At 40.7% G+C, this 17,078-nt stretch overlaps 1 protein-coding gene across 1 annotated transcript in view; it reads left to right on the forward strand.

The window, feature by feature from the left end:
• The window catches only part of kmt2bb (lysine (K)-specific methyltransferase 2Bb), a 111,700-nt gene extending 94,622 nt beyond the window's left edge, over window positions 1–17,078 (forward strand). The window contains exons 29-37 of the mRNA XM_042107347.1: window positions 40–3,133; window positions 3,419–3,514; window positions 4,285–4,388; window positions 10,174–10,308; window positions 11,241–11,493; window positions 12,899–13,006; window positions 13,145–13,228; window positions 13,842–13,971; window positions 14,925–17,078. Of these exons, the coding sequence (XP_041963281.1) occupies window positions 40–3,133; window positions 3,419–3,514; window positions 4,285–4,388; window positions 10,174–10,308; window positions 11,241–11,493; window positions 12,899–13,006; window positions 13,145–13,228; window positions 13,842–13,971; window positions 14,925–15,200 (4,280 nt within the window). The 3' untranslated portion in view covers window positions 15,201–17,078. The remainder of the gene's footprint in view (window positions 1–39; window positions 3,134–3,418; window positions 3,515–4,284; window positions 4,389–10,173; window positions 10,309–11,240; window positions 11,494–12,898; window positions 13,007–13,144; window positions 13,229–13,841; window positions 13,972–14,924) is intronic.

Genomic DNA, 17,078 nt, shown 5'->3' on the forward strand with positions numbered 1-17,078 from the left:
ATTCATTTAAAATTATTTTGTTGCTGTTGCTCTTTCTAGGTGCAGCGATATCAAAACCTCATCATATATTGACTACAAGTGACTTCGATGAATCACGGCCAAGACACCACAGCCCTCATTACCAAACTGCAAGCTCTCGTCACATAACAGCTCCCCCCTCGGGATCTACCTCTGGATCGTTTTGTCTCCGAGCTGGGGGTTCTATGCACCCAAAATCCTTGCAGTCTACATCTTCATTAGTACCCCTTGGTGCTGCTGAAAACCTGATGACCTCAAACATTTGCCCTGTCGGTCGAAATGCTTTCGCCACTCGTATCCCAGCAAAGCTTCCTCACTCTACCTCTGGATCACTTCCCCAGTCGCAATGGCCAGGTGTCATGGATAGTCCCTCAACATCCCTTTCTTCTACCATGCACTATTCCCCAAGAACAAGACTGCCTTGTCAGCCTGATCACTCTGACTCTATAGAAATACCACACACTTTCACATTGTCATTTGGAAGTGGCTCAGCTGAGAATGGTTCTTCACTGCATGAGACAAAAAGTACACAGAGGGCTGGTCATGTGGACCATCGTCAGGAATTTGCCTACATACATGTGGATGCAGATCTGTCTGTTAGCTCAGAATTGAAAGCAGAGCTTGAGATTGATGAGGCTTTAATAAATGAAGGTGTGGCTATGAACTGTAGTGCTCAGATTGATGTGGAAGGGGAGATGAACCAAGACGATTTCTGGGACAGAGATTTGGATGAAGATAAGGATAAGGAACAAACAATGTCTTGCACTTCTGCTGCCTCAAGGGAGAACTGGGGTAATGTCTCATCTGATGAGGAGATGGAGAACTATTTTGACTTTACCCGTACCGTTATTACTCAACACACACAAAGAGACACCCAGGCACCATTATCTCCATCCCTCAGGCCAATACCTCAGCTTGATGGTGTGGATGATGGGACAGAAAGTGATACCTGCATGACCAATATAGACATTCAAAATCTGAAATGCTCTGGTCAAATCCAAAATCCTGTGCACTCAGATGATGTTTTACCCCAAGCAGTTAAGACCAGTAATGGTCTGAGTATACAATTGGAAATCCCAGTCTCAAACACTCAGCCGGTCTCCTCGGCCAAGGCCTTGTCACAGAATGTCATTGTTAGTGATCCCACTGGTGGACAAAGTCAAGAGGAGTCCATTGTTGCTGGATCAGTTTCCGTTTTGGAAACAAGTAAAAGCTTACAGGTGAACCCAAGGCCATCTTTGACTAGTCCTACCTTAAATTATGCGAGCGTTCAGTCATGCATAATGTCATCGCATCAAGACAGTGTCAACTCCTGTCAGCCCTTGCCACAGAATTCCACAGTGGAGGAATCTCTGAACTTTGATCTGCAGGATCAAAATGCCCTCCTGTTCCAGGTTCCAAGTTTAGACCTGTCTGTAGAAACACCACTGATCTTAGATAAGTGTGAGCCATCTTCCCCTAGTACTTGTTTTACCGAGTTAGTCCCAGTCCAAGAGAGTGTTTCAGTAGACTTTTCAGATTCTGACAAACAAATGTATTTAGATCCAAATAATGGACACTTTGTATCATCTGTGAATGGTTACACTGTTTATACACCTCAAATGTCAGGGGCATCAGACAGTCCCCTCCCAAATTATCTGAGTGATGGTAAAGATGCAACTGATATAATTCAGCCATGCTCTGTCACTCCAATAGATTCTTCAGTGCATAGATTACAGAACCATCCGGTTGACCAGACTTTCATTACTATGTGTAAGCCGGTCTCTCCTCCCAGCCTCCCTTTGAGCACTACAGATTATAGTCAAGAAAAGCCAGCTTTGCCTGCTTTGGAAACTTTTAGGGCTAAACTAAAGACCCCAGTAGAGTGTAATCTATCAGCTCCATCTGCTCCAATTGGAGGTGTGATGCATACATCCACAGAAGGTTCATTACAACAAGAGTTAAAACCATTTCCGACTTCTGCTACTACACTGTCCTTAAGGCCATGTAGTCCCGTTTATTCCACTAATTCACAAACTCTGAGTTCTACCACGCTTGGCTTCATTGCATCATCATCTTCCATAACCTCTCAGGTATCAACTCCGTGCCACTCTATGTTCTCCGTTCTACAACCGGGCTCTGCCCCTCTTGTCTTAAATGGATATAACTCCAGTCGAGTTCAGAAGGAAGCAACTTTGGGTCGTACCATTTCTATAAACTTTTCAACCCCACGATCAGCAATAGAGCCTCAACAGCAGGTATTAAATCAAGCTTTACCTGGTCATGCCATTCTGACGGTGAAGGAGGTCGGTGGGCCAAATGTTGATCCTACTCCACATGTACTGCTTGTCAATCGTCTTGGTCAGATCTTTGTCAAAAATCCTGAAAGCAATACCTTTCAGCTACCAAGTCCTAATTCTCCCTCATACAGTTGCGTCACTCAAATTGCAAGCCTTCTTCAGAGTAATGCATTTTCAGCAACATTGGCAGCTGCAGGAAGTATGTCTGCCACTGCCCCAGTAGTTCCTGTGTCAACTCATGTTCCTAAAATGATGACCCCTGTTCAAAGTTCAGTCGCCATCACTCAATTATTAGGTTGTAGCAGTAATGGGGTAGACCTGGATGTCAGAAAGTCTCAGAAGAAATCCATTTCTGCTGTAGCTGCACCGAAAAAACCTAGAAAGAAGAGAGAATCCTTGTTATCAAGAAAAAGCAAGTCTGAAAGCAAACAAGACAGCAAAGGGAACCTGCCTCTTGTGAAAGCAAAGACCTCTTCAGATTCTACAAACTCTGTGGACAGTGCGCAAGCTATAATCAATCAGGCAATGGCCAGCTATTATGACCCATGTCGGACTGTTAATCAAGCACAGAGTGTCTCCTCCATAAAGGACACCTTACCTGTGGGCAAGGCTCAGACTCTGAGCTCTGTCCTTCCTACACCTTGTGTCCTCATTGAACCCGAGCCAGCATCCACCCCTCCATCAGAAGCATCACGACCACGTACCCAAGTGCGCATGAAAAGGGTGTCCTCCATATCTGATCGTGCCAGCACTAAAAAGTCTAAGGCTGAGGTCATGGAAATGGAGCCCCAGCTTGGAATGGAGGACCTGTGCAAAGTGAGCTTGGCTGTAGCCAGGTGAGAAGATGTTACAAACATTGAATAGTATAGTTGGAGCAGCCTTCACTCAGTCTCTTTTTTTTTCTGTTTTTTTTTCCTTCTGTTTCTGAGAGCGCTGGGCCAAACTTATAAATTATCAGATAGGATAAAAAGGCTGCACTTTGCACACTGAAGAAGGCACTACGCCGAAACGCATCTGTGCAATAAAATGTATGCAAAGTGCAGCCTTTTTCTCCTTTTTAAACTTTGCACAGTGTCATCCCATTATTATCACTGGTTAATTTAAATTTCTTGTCTTTCTAGCAGATCTGGAGTTCGGATTAAAGCACCAACAGTCAAAGGAGTTCTAGACTTGGACAAATCACAAGAAGAGGGTAGCAGTGACTGTGAAAGCATAAGGTAAAACTTTATGTAACAAAGCCTGTTTCATGTTTGGTTCAACCCCTTTGTCCTGGTGAGTGGCCTACACATCCGGAGCAGTGGGCAGCCCTTAATCCTGGCGCCTGGGGAGCAGTTGGGGGTTAGGTGCCTTGCTCAAGGGCACCTCATCCGTGGATGTTGGAGAGCTGTTTTAATCACTCACCCCGCCCACATTTTTCCTACCAGTCAGGGATTGAACAAGCCACCCTTCGGTCACAAGTCCGATTCCCTAACCAGTAGGCCACAGATGCCCACACTAACTACTATAGTCTAGAATAAGGTTCTAAAATGAGGCTCTTTTTCTTCATAGATCAGGATTTGACTCTCAGGCAAATTGCCAGAGTTTATGTTGAGATGTTTGTATTTTCAGGAACACATTTGACTTCAATTTACATTTCTGACATTAATAAATGGGTCAGCTATTCAAACTGTATCTTGCGTGTTTTTGCCACATGCATATAGGCCGACTTGAGCAGAATTTTCTTGTCCTGGCACAATGTGGTTCTCAAAACATTCTTGGTTAGTTGGCAAGGTGTGCATGTCACGTGAAGGAGAGAACACACTTTTCATTCCCTCCAGCCTTTGTAGGCCTGTGCTTGGAGTAGCTATGTTGGCTGATGGTTAAGTTAGCTTGGTAGTTTTAGATAAACACATTGTAATGTCTATTTATTTGATTCACACTTTTCAACAGTTTGTCTAAGTTAAGATATAGTTTGCACAAAAATAATTCATAATTTTTTTGGTAAAAGGCCTGGACCTTGGGACCGTTTTGCCATGTCCCGAAGCGGAGACAAATTACATGCTTGGGATGGTGCAGGACGGTATTCTATGACTGACTGGAACAAGTACTCAGGTAAGATAAACAGAAATACTACTTCTTGTGATTTTGCAGATCTTAACATGTAGTTTTTCATTACAGTGAATACTTGACTTATTAAGTTCACCACGAACTGTAGAAATGTTTCCTGGTCTCAAGCCTTAGAACACTTAATAATAATAATACATTTATTTTTTTAGCGCTTCTAGACATTCAAAGGCACTTTACAGTTTTATACATAGGTACAACAAACAGACAAGGTACATAGACGACAGGGTTACATAAACAGGGAAAAGAAAACACACAAGTCCTATGACAAAGCAGAGGACAAAGCTAGAGAGGTGGGCAATGGGGAAAGAAAAGGAAAAGCTGGGAAAGTCTTTTAACAGGAAAAAGCAAGATGGAAGGGGTGAGTTCTGAGGGCCCGTTTCAGAGGTAGGAGGCAGCAGCTAAGAAGGCCCTGTCGCCCCAGGTCTGGAGTATAGTCCTGATGGTCTTGAGCGTGTTGGCATTGACGGACCTGAGGCGGCGGGCTGGAGTGAGAGATGTCATTTTTTAAAGGTGCCCTGCCACACAAAACCGTTTTTACTTGTATTTTTTTTAATAAGTTAGGTCCATATGTGTTTGTGCTATGTCGTGAATGTGAAAATTACCAGCTACCTCCTCTGTCAGCTCTAGCCACAGAATAGAAATGAGCGGACAAATTAGGCCAATTGCAAAAGCTCTTCAGTTTGACGTGGAATTGATAGAGCTCATTACTATTCATTAACTCGCCCAGTTGAGACCATGCCCACAAAATTCGTTTAGCTCTGTGACAGTTTTCGTAGGCCTATGCAAGGATGGCTGAATGTCAACGGGCTTGTGCGCTATGCACAAATAGAACTTGAACAATGCATTTTGCCCAAGAACCCAGACTTGAGGATCAAATGGCTTTAGATTTTTTGATTTTTTGGAACAATGCCACAGACTTTGCAAAAAGGTTGCTGTTTAACCCTTAGAACCCTAAGCTGTTTTTAGGGCATTTTCACTACCTTTATTCATAAGGATTTATTCTGGTCTTTGTAAGTGCCACACTACGGAGCCCCCGATATGTCATGGGGAAAAAAAATAATAAGTTGTGGCCACAAAATAGCAATTCGTTCCCACAAAGTACTAATTTGTGGCAAAATAGCAATTCGTTCCCACAAAGAACTAATTTGTGGCCACGAAATATTAATTAGTTCCCATGAAATAGTAATTCGTTCCCACGGAATAGGTAATTTGTGGCCACGAAATATTAATTCGTTCCCACGAAATAGTAATTTGAACCACCACGAAAAATGTATAGTCTAACGTGCACTGGACAGCTGGGTGAGCAAATCGAGCGCCAGTAGAAGCCTGTCGTGTCTTTTCTCATCACTCCTCACCAGCTCTCAATTCTCTGGTTTGCAGTAGGGTACAACCGGGACGATTGAAACGGGGGACGAATGAAACATTCCGGTTTTCTCCGAGTGCAACGATGATACAGACATCATTTGGACAAAACATAGAGCATATTAACCTCCGTTGCTCAGCCAAATGCCATCCTGTTACGTCCTGTTATCACGGAGTTACAGGCGATAAACGATTTCTGATGGTCACAAGTTTACTTCATTAGCAGTTTATTTATTTTTTTGATTATTAAAGATTATACAACAATTGGGTTCTATGGAACTATTTATTTGTTTCTGATTGGCCGAGAGACGTTCCATGAGTTGGAATATCCCTGGACATTTCAACTCAGACTTTGCACAGCTAATAATAAATCACTCCGCGATACAATGCGAAGATTTGACACAATGTTCTCATCCCAGCTCTCCACTATTTTAAGCAATGGGTTACTCCTTAGCAAACCATAACGAAACAGTGCGTCACCACATCTGTGGATTAAGCTACACAGTCAACTCAATGTAAGTAAGATAAACGAGGATGCTAATTGTTCTCAGCATTGCCAGCATTGTGTAGGGCCTATAATATGATTGTCACTTGGAGGAGACTTGTAGATAACTAACGTTAGCATAGTTAGCTAACCGCTGCTAACGTGCTAGCATCGTGTCAGAAAAACATATGGGGCTGTGCACAGTAGTGTAACATTTATTCACCATAAATTAATAAAGTTGAGTGGTTCTGCAATGTAGGCTATGTTTCCGTTTTTTTGCAGTACCATGTCCCTTACATAACATGGCCCAGTGTCCTTGTAACATGCATGCAGCAAAGCTAGATATGAATGTGATTTCAGCCCGACTTTAAACATTTCTTTCAAGAAGACACATAAACCACAAAGACCCGTAAAGAGGGATCTGGAATGTTGGTTACCTAGCAACCAAGACGCTGTCTATTGAAAAGGGAGCTGTTTTTTGATGCGTAAGAACGATGTCGAAATTAACATTTTTAAACAATATTGGGGTGTTTTCAGATTATTTAGTTTGTGGTAGAATTGTTGTATAAAAGCAATATAGCACTCGTGATCGTGGGATTGGTCATGGATATTACCACGACTGTTGTTGCCTGCGCCACTCGGCCTCCGGCCTAGTGGCTACGGCCGAACAACACCCGTGGGAATATCCATGACCAACCCCACTCTCACTCGTGCTATATTGCTTAAGTGTTTTTCATTTAAAGGTTTGACTTCATGCTTATTCAGTAGAGCATTTAGTGCTCTCCCCAATCCCAGACGTTCACATTGCATGTTTGTTTGTAATGGATGCAAAACAGTCTATAATGCTAAATGTCTATGGGGGGACGATTGAAACACCTATTTCATTTGTCTCGACCAGGCAGTAAACCCCATTTATTCTTAGTCAATGCACACATATCTGTGTTTATGCTATATTTTATGCAGGTGAGACATGGAAAAGAGGTTTTAGATAGATGCAAATATATTTGGGGCTATCAGGTAGGGGGTCGAGTTTTGCCATGTTAACCTATGGAGACTGATGGCCTGTGGGTCATGAAGGGCACTTATTTGGATGTGTGGTGGCTTTAACCACATAAAAACAGTGTGACACATTGTATTGTTCAGAGTGAAACATTATATAATTCGAAACATGCATTATTCTAGCTATATTAATGGCATAGTGCATGCTATTTCCATAACCGCGAAATAAGCGCATCACCATGACTGCAATGAGTTGTTAACAGACATGAACCAAGACATAGCCCAGCAGCAATCTATCTAAAATAACACATACTTGAAGTACCATTCATGGTATGTTGTCAAATATTGAAGTTGTGGGAAGTTTACATAATTTTAAGCTGTATGTTTCATTCGTCCCCCATGCCGTTTCATTTGTCCCAGCCAGGAGGGACGAATGAAACATAACGCACGTTCGACTTCTCCTTAAATAACTCTTGAACGGTTTTGTTCAGAGCTGTAAATGCAACTGTATTTGACAGAGGACAGATGTAGGTTGCTAGTGACAAAATATTAACTTTCAGTGTTTTACAATGTCTTTGTAAATTACGTTTCATTAAAAAGTGTTTCATTTGTCCCGGTTCTCCATCAGCCTCGGCATTGCTCCTGACCGTCCATCTATCTCGGCACAGGTCCTCGGGTCAGCGCACCTCTGCGACACGACGTTTTACAAAAGATAGAAGTGCCCGAGATATGATTTCATCAGCGCGCGGCGTATGCAAATAATAACAAAGAAATGGAACAGTGATTGGTGTGTGGGTAGAAGGCGTGAGATGAGATGAGGATGGGGAAAAAGTGAGAGTGAGGAGGGGGGGGGGATGAAGATTCACCTCCAGCTATCTGATGCGTGTTTATAAAAAAACGCAAACGAGAGAGACACGTTCAAGTCGTACCTACGCCGGTGCAGCGACCTGGCTCTTAATAGTCTGCGGAGATGCCTCTCACTAATAATGAATCCCTTCAATGCCAGGCTTTTCAAAATGTCTTTGTATTTCATTCCCAGCTTAAAATAGCACTCTACCATACTATCCCTGTCCATTGTGTGACAGCGACTGTTCCTGTTTGAGGAGTTTGATTTGCTCATCCAGCTGTCCAGTGCACAGCCTATAGGCCTACCTATTTCGTGGCCACAAATTACTATTTCGTGGGAACGAATTAATATTTAGTTGCCACAAATTACCTATTTCGTGGGAACAAATTAATATTTCGTGGCCACAAATTAGTACTTTGTGGGAACGAATTGCTATTTCGTGGCCACAACTTATTATTATTATTATTTTTTTTTTCCCCATGACATATCCGGGGCTCCGTACCAAACATATTATATATTGTTTTTTTTTTGTTTTTTTCAGCAGAGTCTAGGCTATCCAGATCTGCCATCATTTCATGTATTAGTACTAGCATTGATTTTATTTTGATTTTTAAACAATTAAAATATAAAATGCGTATTATAAAAAGTTCTTATATTTCAACATGTATCTCACCACAGCAAGCTCATAGCTCTACATGCATTTCATGTGTGTTCAGACTGTCCTGAATTGGGCATTACAATTGCCATGTTGGAGGGATACTCTGGGGCTGAGCAATTTACAGAAATATGTGGTGTGTAATTTACGGAAATAAATGCCATTTTTTGTTTAGTGATTAAAAATAACCTTTCTGCGCTCCATATCTGTGACACGAACTGATCTGACTTGACCCGAGGTTGCGTGTTAGCCTGCGTTCATATGGTGTATGCACTCATAATGATTCTCAACTTTTTACTGCATTGCCATGAACAAAGTAAAGGCAAAAAAGGTGTTTCTTTGTTAAAGGAAAATTCCGGTTTTTAGCACTTTAAGGCCGTTTTCTGGTTTGTTTTGGATGAACTAGAGTGGTGGAACACCACTAACCACTCGGTGAGTTGCACAGTTTTGAAAACGAACGTTAAGGGTTGTTTTTTGAGACATTACCTCAAAGTAATGAAATGTGTGTGGCAGGGCATCTTTTAAAGAATTATGAAGCAACATTTTGCCACAAGCAAAAGAGCCAAACTGAGAGTGACATTTGTAGACTGGCTGCCCATGGCATGCTTTGTATTCTATTCAGTACCTACATTTAAACAACTAATTATTACTTTACACTCCTGGCAAGAAAGTGAGACAACATACACAGCGCACTTGGAGCGCTGTGCGCATTCACACCCCAGTGAAATGGTTTCTTGAAATGTAGGTCTGCTGTTCAGACCCTGAAGGACTTTATTTTCTGTTCATTGCTTGTGGGAGTATTTCTACTTATCTCAATAAGGAAAATATAAGAGCCTATGTTGAGTACAAATATGTCTTCTGAAGGCCTAAACAGAGCCCAGCCAAAAACTCCAATAAAATTTTGATCAACTTTGAGGGACAGCTATGACCATGCAGGATCATCCAGACCAAATGTGATTTTGCTACATACTATTCCTATTTATGTACCAGCATGCCAATTTTGAGCCACCTACATGGTTTAGTTATTGCACTATGGGCTTGTGAACTTTGACAAAAAAAAGAGGCCGAACAAAATCGACAACCCCCTCCCCCCGTAAAACTGGCTGTATCTTGTAAATTATTGATCTTACATAAAAGTAATTTTACAGTGTGTCTCCTGGGTAACATGGGTATACCTGGTAAATTTTTTGAGACCTAAGTGCGTGGGCCCTGGTTGAATTGACGTGGAATGACCCAGAGGTGTTCTGGAGTTTCCATTTTGGATTTTAACGTGGATAATCAAGGAAATGCTGAAAATGGCATAATTAGATTAGACTAGATACATTAGATTACGCTAACAGAATAACCAGTAGTCAATTCCTGTCAACTAGCAAAATACATCCTGCTGCAGACCATCATTAATTGTCTTACTGTTTCCCCCTAGGACCTACTTATTCATGTGATGAGCTGCCACCATCTGATTCAGAGGATGAGCCCAAGCCCAACCAAGACCAGCCACACCTACGGTTTGAGATCATTAGTGATGATGGTTTCAGCGTGGAAGCAGACAGCATTGAGGGTGAACTCTTGCAGTCTATTCTGCATCTCTTTGTTTCACAGATCTACAGTATAGGGTTGTCAAAAGAACAAGCTACTTCTAATTAATTACTTATAGAATAAATAGAAAGGGGGAAAAAACCTCAAAGTTAATTGCACTCATCCAATGAAAATCTCTCAGCATCGACCACACAGATTTCAATAGTAGTGTCTTTTTTGGAACAAACTGCACTAAGTTCCTTTTTCTTGCAACCTTTTTGCATGTGAAAGTGTTATTTTCATTCAGAACAAACATATTGGGTCAAGAGAAAATAAACATTATATCAATATTTGCCAGGGGTATGAATGATTTTGTTCTTAACTATAAGCACAGAAATAATTAATTCAATAAATTGCCATCAAGTCTGGAGAGTTTTGTTGAAGTGAATTGTGTTAACCTGGCTGTGAACCATGGGGTGTTCTTGCTTTGCACACATACTCTATGTCTTCACAAAAGGATTCTGGGTCCTGTACCATGAATGCCTTCCCCATTTCTCTCCCACTCAATTATTCACATCTCTTCACTATCTCATTAAATAAATAAAACATAAAAAGCCCTAAAATGTATGTAAAAAAGATGTCAGTCACTGTGACCGTGTGTGTCAATTAGTCCAGGTCACCAGTACCAACCTAAAAAGTACTCCAATCAGTACTTGTGTTTTATCTTACTGGTCCATTTCATCAATTGATGAAATCATTTGAGCACAGGCTTTACTGATTTTAGTTTCTGTTTGCATTGTTGCAGTGAGTTAGAATTGCCTTCAAATTATGACAAAAGAAGTAAAGTCTATTTAACCTCTTGACCATGAAGGTTGAATTACCGAGAACACTTGTTTTATTAAATATATATTTAAAAGATGATATACTGGCTTGCTTTGTATTTTGACCTCATGAGATACCTTTCTGCCTCTCTAGTGGCTTGGCGGGCAGTGACAGACGGTGTTCAGGAGGTGCGTGCTGCCCACCACCTGAAGCAACTTACCTGCATGGACATAAGTGGTGCCCAGATGGCAGGCATGCTCCATGATGCAGTGGTGTTCCTTGTGGAGCAACTAGAAGGTGCTCACCATTGTCTACACCACACCTTCCGTTTCCATAAGCAGGTGGCACAAGAAGAGGACCTGCCTGTCAACCCCAGTGGCTGTGCACGTGCTGAAGTGTATCTACGGTAGGTTGTTGCCATGATGTTAAAGATCCCCCCAGAATGTAGCACTGTAGCTGCCTGGCTGCTGTAGCTGTTGGCTGCAGCAACTTGAGTTAGGTAGCACTGTTTTTTTTTTTTTTTTTTTTTTTGTACACCGACATTACTCGGTGACATTACTGAGTCAGTTGCCAGAATTATATGTTTTAGGCAGTAATGCATCATTTTTAGTCCCGCTCCCACCCACATCTGTAACATTATTTCCTGCTCCTGCCCGCTAAAGCCCACACAAGATATGCAAAAGGGATATTAAGTTTTGCTTTCTGTCTCACAAGAAAGGAGCACTTGACACACAGAGCTGAGAAAGACTTCCAGATGTCTTGTTTGTGCCCTCTTCCTCTGTCATGCTTTCGATTTCAATATCCGTCAATTAGGCTGCTTTAACCTATTTTTTAATTCTGCCTAGTAGAACATCCAGCTCAACTATAGCCTACTTATGTAGCCTACACTACTTTAAATTCATTTACATATTTTATTTTACGCACATATTTGATTTGCAGGATTACAGTGAATCATTTGTTTCAACCGCACCCGCAAACGCACCTCTCTCATCCCATCAACTCCCGCATAGAACTTTCAAAGCTTGTCTCAAAGACCTGCGGGACTCCGGGAGTGCAGACCCCTAGATTGAATAGCACTTATATTTGTAATACCTGATAAAAGAACAGAAATGTTGCGGTTACTCGAGGTAACCTCGGTTCTCTGAAGGAGAATGCAAGACGTCAGTACTTTGGGATAACTTCAAAGAGCGTGCGTAGTCAGGACAGTGTATGGCCAGCCCGTAACTTACTCTTTCGGCATAAGCCCAGTGAAGGGACTTGGCTACTTGAGGCAAACAGTACTGACTCATGTCTCATTTTCACCCTCAAAGTTGAACGGCTTAACATAAATACTGGGGATAAAACAAGCATTTTCAGTTAAAGGAACCGTATGTAAGATTGGGGCCAAAACTGGTCCTACAATCACTTTCAAATTATTGTAGAGCGGTGACCCCCCCCAACCCCCCGCCCCGAATGGCAGAGCTGGCAACACGGATGCCGAAACACTACTGACTTTGTGATTAGTAGATAGGTGGAGGATGGCACATCAGGCCAAAACACAACATGACAACATCAACATCAGTTGAGGGCTGCAACTTCACTTTTTAAATGACAATATCCTGGCCGGACTACTGTTGTCAGTGATAGTAAAACGAACATGATTTTTCAATGTCAAGTGACATAACAGGGCCATTTTATGATTAATTGAAACACATTTCTTACATACGGTTCCTTTAACTTACATATTTTTAACAGGAAAATGTCTCAATTTCCATGCCAAACTGTTTCTTGTCAACATGTTCCCCTGACTCAAATGTTCCTTCCAATCACAGGAAGTCAACTTTTGATATGTTCAACTTCCTGGCTTCACAACATAGACAGCTCCCAGACATTGGGCCATATGAGGAGGATGAAGATGATATTCCTCTCAAATCTATCAGGTGAACAACTTTTTCTCAGTCAGAAATGGCATACCTCTAGATACTCTTGATACTGTTCTAAATTTGTGTATGAGAAAACATGCTGTGCATGCCTTTCTCTACCTGTTTAATGTATTTTGTGGTTTTGTTCTGTGACAGACGTGCCACAAATCAAGAGCTACCAATGGCCATGCGATTCAGGCACCTGGAAAGGACATCAAAGGAGGCTGTTGGCGTTTACAGGTAAGGCAGGAGGTGGTAACACCACCATGGTTATATTTGGAAATGTGACTATTTCCTGTGCATATTTTCCTCTGAAGTGACAGAATGGCACATTTACCATTTATATTCTTGTAGCCTTTTGTTAGAAGATACTTTTATCCAAAGAGACAAGGCTCCACCATGCCTGCCTTTCATCATAACTTACTTTTAATGCTTCTGATTAAAGAAATCCAAATTAAGTTTGTAATAAATTCATAGAGATAACAGTGGCCACCAGCTGATTATAGTGATCCCACATAATAGTACAGAATGAAACTGGTATTTTCACTCACTTTCATTGCCGGTCGTGATAGAGTAAACTGTAAACATTGCAGTGGCAGAACTAGTTCTATTAGTTTATTATAAACCATGATAAGAAATAAGTGTGTAACCCTACCCTGGTCATGAACGAATATTATGGTTGCCTATAAGAGATAGGATTGATAATGCATTTATCCCAGCCATCTTTTTAAACATCCAGAAATGTCCTAGAATTGTAAACATATGTCAGTGAACATGACACTGGAATTGACCCTTTTTGAAATGGAAAAATATGAATGCTATAATGTGATGTCCCCATTTTCTCCTTAAATAGGTCTGCCATCCATGGCCGTGGACTGTTCTGCAAAAGAAACATTGATGCAGGAGAGATGGTCATCGAATATGCAGGCATAGTAATTCGTTCAGTTCTAACAGACAAGCGAGAGAAGTACTATAACAGCAAGGTGAGCTCTACTGTAGATCAGTGTTTCCATTTCCTTGTAATTGCCTTCTTTTTACTGGCAATTAGCTGGTGAATTTAAAAAAAGAATATTCCACAATGTCCAGTAAGAATGCTCATACATTTAAGAACAGTGTAGCACTAACTGTGAGTATAACCTACAAAATCACCTTTGTCGGCAGTCTCAACAGTCCTGTTGTATGAACATTGCAGGCCTACAGCTAATTGTCCTGTTTCAATTGTCTGAGCTTATCCACACAGCTATGTTATGGCTAAAATAAACTTAGCACAAAAAGTAAGGAAATTTGTGTTTGGTAGATTATTTCTCTGTGGTAACAATTATTTTTTGCAATACATCTTATACTGTTGGAAGGCCTGTTTAGTTCCCTTTCAAATGGTGCCCCATTTGGGATGTGGGGCACTTGTGGGGGCAGCATGTATGTGGGTTGCGCCCATGAAAAATTTGCCAAATCTTCTGACCAAGCCCTGTAGCTGAAGGACTATTTGTCATATGTGATTGTACAGGTACACTAGAAGTTAAATTGAGTTTTGTTACAACTCCCAACTGAAGAAGACAGTGAGAAACAAATAAAATAAGTAAATATTCGGTCATTATTCAGTGTATTCGGGCATTCCTTGCCTTAATTTCCAGAGGGTAGCTGCTGAAACTCTAAAACTGGGGTGGTAAATGTCATAAATGATGATCTTTGACCAGTGAGCTTTTAGATTTGACTGATAAAATATATTCTGGACACACTGTATGGAATCTTTTGAACCATAAGAGTATACCCTGAGACAGTAGACAATACCCTGTTTTTAATATTTTATATTTGGTAGCTGTCTTTAATGTCTTGTGATTGTGTCAACTGTTCACTTTCATCGTCTATAAAATAACATTTAAGAATTGCTTGTTTATTTTAAACTGAACTCATTTGTGTTTTATGTGGTCTTCTGCAGGGGATTGGCTGCTACATGTTCCGCATAGATGACTTTGAAGTTGTCGATGCCACCATGCACGGAAACGCAGCACGCTTTATTAACCACTCCTGTGAACCAAACTGTTACTCTCGTGTTATCAATGTGGAAGGCCAGAAGCACATTGTCATCTTTGCTCTGCGTAAAATTTATCGTGGTGAAGAGCTCACTTATGACTACAAGTTCCCCATAGAGGATGAGAGTAACAAACTTAATTGTAATTGTGGGGCCAGACGCTGCCGCCGCTTCCTTAACTGAAGGTAGACAGTTGCAGAAATATCACAGACGTCTTTTCATCTGGAGAGTTTCTAATTTTCTAATGCAACACGAAGAGAAAGGGCAACATGCATTATGGGTCTTCCAAATAACAGGACGTTTAGTTATTGGCTGGTCAGTTGGCATAATTCAGCTATCAACTTAGCCTTCAAACTGCAAAACCATAACATTACTTTCTGCAGGATACAGATATAAGGAGAGGAAGTGAAACATTTCAGACTCCACCCCCTTCCTTCTTTGTCACTCTTTAAGTTGCCAGTGGTTACAGTAAGGACGAGGAGTTTGTGCAGTAATTTTGGCATGCTGACTTAGTAATTATCCTTGGTGTTGATTCAAACAAGAGACTACAGTAGATGCATTTCTCATAAGTCTGATCTTTGTTTTACTTTATTTTGCCAAACAGTTTTCCCCCCTAGGTCAGCCATTTGAGATGGTTGCCATAGTCTCATTTCCTGTTGGTTCCATCACACTTTTTTGAGTGCCTCTTCCTGTGTGACTGAAAGCTCTTCTCTTTTTTTATGTCAGATTTTTACGGTGCTAGAAAAGCTCAGAGCTTTCTTTCTCAGGTTCTATAACTGAAGTATTGCTTCTTGTTGACCCAAGGGAGTAATGTGTCAATATTCTGTCATTTTAATTTTTATGTGTTTTTTTTTTCTTCTTCTTCTTCTTTCAGACTCATACAATTTTTTAAAGCAACAGTAGTGCATTAGTGTCATACCAGTTATGAGAGATCACAGTAGAATATTACTTTCTCTTTCCATGGTCATTACAAAGAACACTACTGAAGTTTTTGTGTAAAAAAAAAAACATACATTACCACTTTTGTATTTTACTGTGATATTCATTCATTTATGGCATGTCTTGTTATGCTGTCAGAGACATGACTGCTAACTGTTGAGAGATTGTCTATCCAAAATGTCAAAGTTTGATTTCTTATCCTCAGGCTTAAGCATAATTTGAACATAGGCTGAGACTGCCATGAACAAGACCTGCTTGTCCACCTTCGCTATTCTGTTCCATAAGATAAATTGCTATAGTCTGTAGATAGACAATTATGGATCCTGAGCAAAAACTGTTGTGTACAAGTTGTATTCAGGATCACAAATTGCTCATGGGACATTTATTCACTTCACATTTTGATGTGCTCTCCGTTTCATCAGGTGTCTTGAAGGTTGTCTGCAGTTCTTGGTACCAACCTTGGTAGCATGGTTTTATTTTCCACTTTTGAGTTCATCTGCTTGTGTAGCCAGAAAAAAATGGAACAAAATGGTTTCATTATGCATGTAAGTGTTTATGTGTATTTTTATAAAAATACTCTCAAGGAAGCAAAATCACTCATCAGCGCTGTCATCATAGAGCACCAGAGATTTTTTTTAGGTGTGAACTAAGCAGTTAGCTTAATGCCAGCCCTGTCTTGGAAGAGTTGTGTTAAACTTGTCCTCCCTGTGTCATCACATCAAAATAAGAAAAGATGGAATTCCGCAAATATTGCAAGGATTCTACCTCAACTTGTTATGGAATGACATCAAAACTAAGGCAACTAACAAAAATGGAGTACCAATATGTTTTTTGCCTGTTTTTGTGTGCAATGAAGGACACGTGAGATATTGGTGAAACCATCACAATTTGTTTTACTGCTGTTGAAAGTGTATGCTCATGTTAAATTTTATTTTAAACATATGAATAGGTTTTTTTTAAGACAAATAGTACATAAATGTGCAACACGTATCCTTGTAACTTTGTACAAAATGAACCCCAAGTTGTAAATAGTTGTATCATATTTCTAAAACTGATTCATTTTTTTCTATGCACTTTTTTATTTATTGTTATTTGATTAATAAAGCTGTTAAGACATTTGAA

The sequence above is a fragment of the Alosa sapidissima genome, chromosome 10 (genome assembly GCF_018492685.1).
Source record: "Alosa sapidissima isolate fAloSap1 chromosome 10, fAloSap1.pri, whole genome shotgun sequence".
Lineage (NCBI taxonomy): Eukaryota > Metazoa > Chordata > Actinopteri > Clupeiformes > Clupeidae > Alosa > Alosa sapidissima.